The sequence below is a fragment of the Nematolebias whitei genome, chromosome 19, assembly GCF_014905685.2.
Source record: "Nematolebias whitei isolate Nwh7 chromosome 19, NemWhi1, whole genome shotgun sequence".
In the NCBI taxonomy this organism is placed as follows: domain Eukaryota; kingdom Metazoa; phylum Chordata; class Actinopteri; order Cyprinodontiformes; family Rivulidae; genus Nematolebias; species Nematolebias whitei.
Window position 1 is genome coordinate 7,846,708 of NC_056516.1, and position 3,832 is coordinate 7,850,539.

The 3,832-nt window shown below is 43.5% G+C and overlaps 1 protein-coding gene across 1 annotated transcript in view; it reads left to right on the forward strand.

Moving 5' to 3' along the window:
- Positions 1-3,832, forward strand: part of LOC119425857 (SH3 domain-binding protein 5) — a 26,189-nt gene that overhangs the window by 5,085 nt on the left and 17,272 nt on the right. Inside the window, exon 3 of the mRNA XM_037693409.1 lies at positions 1,036-1,164. Coding sequence (XP_037549337.1) covers positions 1,036-1,164 — 129 coding nt within the window. The remainder of the gene's footprint in view (positions 1-1,035; positions 1,165-3,832) is intronic.

The window sequence follows — 3,832 nt, forward strand, 5'->3', positions numbered from 1 at the left end:
TAGTGGCACCATTGGCTCAGTCCTTGCATTTGGTCCCTCCACTCTCCAGGATCCGTCACTCTGCGTCGCCTCAGACAAGAACAAATAATCCTCTTCTGTTTTTCTCCACAGTGTTACTCCTGCCCACTTGAATATCTGACACCAAAAACATTTAGGTTTACTTCATTCTCTGTCCATTTACAGTCCAGAAAAACACTCATTTTGAAAACTACAAATATACCATATTCTAATTCCTCAGTGACAGTTTGACAGTGATGGTTCATAAATAGCATTTGTGTGAGCCACTCTTTGAGACAGGAGTTGGTTTTACTCTCTTGCTGCCCTTGGGTCAAAATGACCCTCGAGGCATCAGGGGTCAGGAGGGTTAAAACTAGTACCTCGATTGTTGGTGACAATTTACAAATTGTATTTGAGTTTTTAGTATTTCACAAAACATTTACAAGTGATCTCAATTTCTGTCTGTCATTAGCAGAAGCGTCACATGAATGCTGCAAATTATTTTCAGTTGTGTATTCATGCAATTGTTCGTAATGACCAACTCTGTGAGATTTCACATGAAAAAAATCACACATTTTCTCTGAATTGTATGTCTCCATCTAGTCGCCTACGGTTGTAAGCCTGTGAGCTACAAGCCTTAGTGATGCTGAGGGACTGACATGTTAACTAGCTTCATACCTTCATCTCTAAAGCTTTGCATTTTGTACCAAATTAGAACAATACATTTTTACATGATTTAATGAATGTTTAGGTACTATATCATTTTCTTTATTGAGGTCTTGTGTTTGGGAATGGATGAGTGAAGACTTGAGTTAGAGGAGATGGTCTGAAATCTAGATCCTTTAGAGCCTTGAAGTCATCTCTGGCCCAACGGGAGGCTTATGATTAAGAGATTTCCCACAAGAAGACATGCAGCTTTGCATTTCCATGTACGAGGCCGCTCTCAGACACAGTGATGCGTTAAGCTAACTATTGGACAGGTACCAGCTCAGTGTACACGTAAGGCCTGACATGTTTATATGTTAATTTTGTGTGCAGGACTACCGTCAGAGGTTTCGTGACGTGTTGGTGGAAGCTACAGTGAAGCTGGATGAACTGATGAAGAAGTTAGGTCGAGCTGTGGATGACTCCAAACCTTACTGGGAAGCCCGCAAATTGGCAAGAAAGGTACACACTTGCACAAAACACACACGTCGTGGGTCGCTGAGGCTGGCAGAGACCGTAATGGCCAGCTTATAGAGGATTAACAATGACAAGTATGAGGAGCTCTGCTTATATTGGTCTAAAGGGAGCAATCACATGATGTTTTACATTCTGCCTTCGAAATTGTCACTTTCAGATACACCAAATGTGCAAATTTGTGCCCTGCTTTCCTTACTTAGAACTCATTTTGCTTTTTGCACCACTGCAGGTGGGTAGATATGCCCTGAGGTTTCAACTTCAAAAACCACATTGTTCCCCCTGCAGCAGGTTTGGTTTTATGTCTTGTAGTTTCTGCTTGTTCAGGCTTCAATCTGATTGGACGCCACCTGAAACGTAGTGTCCCTGTTCTAGCCACTGAATCAGGATCTATGAGTCATACTTCAGAGAGCTGACATTTGTGTGTCATAGCTGAGCTGAAATAGATTGAGTATTTGTGTGTGTGTTTGTGTGTGTGTGTCCTTGCAAGGCTTTATTTGCATTGTGACAAACTAGCTTTAAGTGGCATCACTTCTGATGGGACAATGTGAAGGGTAAGGGAGGCTTTAGGTGACCCACATTCATATGATATTATCGAAAGCCTGATTTAGCTGTGTGTGTGTGTGTGTGTGTGTGTGTGTGTGTGTGTGTGTGTGTGTGCATGCGTGCGTGCGTGTGTGCATGCATGCAGGAGCCAAGAAAAGCCTGAAGTTAAAGTTGAAAACTGTCTGGTTATGATTTATTAAGGAATGTTTAATATTTAACACATGACCCATTTTTAACTTGATTCAGAAACGTCCTCGCTGACCTGCCAGCACAGAACATTAACAACCGTCAACTTTCCCCACATATAAGCCTGTCTTATCACGCCCCCCCCCCCTCCCCCCCACCCCAAAAAAAAAAAAAAAAAGCATTCCAGCTGACAGGGTTGTGGGCAGAGTGCAGGAATAGGAATTTGCATGCACCGCTCTATCTTTTGTCCTTTTCACCCCTCATTCTCTTCTGGCTCATTGCCTGTCTGAATGTCTGCGCCCCCACTGCACGCCTCACCTTCAGTTGCCAATGCCATCACTTCTTTTTAAGCCTCCCCCAAAGCACTCTGTTTCAATCAGAAACTGGATGCATCTCTGGAGCCAAAGGTGCCAGACTGAATGATGCCACTAAATGGTGGCACATATCATAAATGATGAAAATAATGTTCAGTGGAATGAGATGAGGTGGCTCACAAGGGACATCATGCAGTGGTTCAGACAAATCATTACATTTTCATTATTCTAAATACCACATACTGTAGGCTCCATGACATAAAAACGAACATTTTGGCCATGTTAAACAGGGTTTCTGTGGAAAAGTTGTAAATATTTGATATCGGAACCACTGTTGATAACTTCTTGAATAGCTTAAGTTTCTAAGATTGGAGAAATATAGTTTCTAACCATATTGATTGCCACTGATAGACAAAGTGTCCCTCCTTTCACTTGTTGGGAACAGAAGCCAGCAGGAACAGTTTGGTTTTTGGAACCAGAGTCTATCAAACCAACCACTAAGGAGCACAAGCCAGTGTATCTCTTGTGCCGGTCCCAAGCTGGGTAAATGGTAAAGGTTGTGTCAGGAAGGGCATCTAACATAAAACACTTTAACAAAACTAATGTGTGAGTTCATCAATGCAACACCATGCCGGATCGGTCGAGGCCCAGGGTAACAACGGCCGCCACCGGTGCTGTTGACAAACATGGTGCCGGCGGAAATTGTGCTACTGTTAGTCGAAGACCACGAGGAGGGAAACGTGTCAGGAGACAGAGGGAGAAGAAGAAAGTGAAGAATGTAGGACTGAGGGTTGTAACACTAAATGTGGGGACAATGACAGGCAAAGGTAGAGAGCTGGCTGATATGATGCAGAGAAGGAAGGTTGATGTTTTACGTGTCCAAGAGACCAAGTGGAAGGGCAGCAAGGCTCGCAGCATTGGAGCAGGGTTCAAACTGTTTTACCATGGTGTGGATAGAAAGAGAAATGGAGTAGGGGTGGTCCTGAAGGAGGAGTTGGCAAAGAATGTAGTAGAGGTGAAAAGAGTTTCAGATAGGGTGATGTGTCTGAAGGTAGAAGTAGAAGGTCTTAAGCTAAATGCTGTCAGTGGTTATTCTCCACAGGTTGGATGTGATGGGGAGGAGAAATATACATTTTGGAAAGATCTGGATGAAGTGATAGAGAGTATTCCCAGGGAGGAGAGAGTGGTGATCAGAGCAGACCTGAATGGACATATTGGTGAAGGAAACAGAGGATGAGGAAGTGGTGGGTAGGTTTGGTGTTAAGGACAGAAACCAGGAAGGACAGATGGTGGTGGATTTTGCCAAGAGAATGAAAATGGCTGTAGTCAACACTTACCAGTATTTCCAAAAGAGGGAGGAATATAGAGTGACCTGTAAGAGTGGAGGAAGGAGTACGCAGGTCAACTACATTCTGTGTAGAAGAGGAAACCTGAGGGAGATTGGAGACTGTAAGGTTGTGGCAGGGGAGAGTGTGACCAGACTGTATCAGATGGTTGTGTGTAGAATGACTGTTGCTGTGAAGTCATGTAAACATGATTGTTAAATCGTGTTTCTTCCAACTGAGGCGGCTGTCTAAACTGAAGCCCATATTGTCCAAAAATAACCTGGA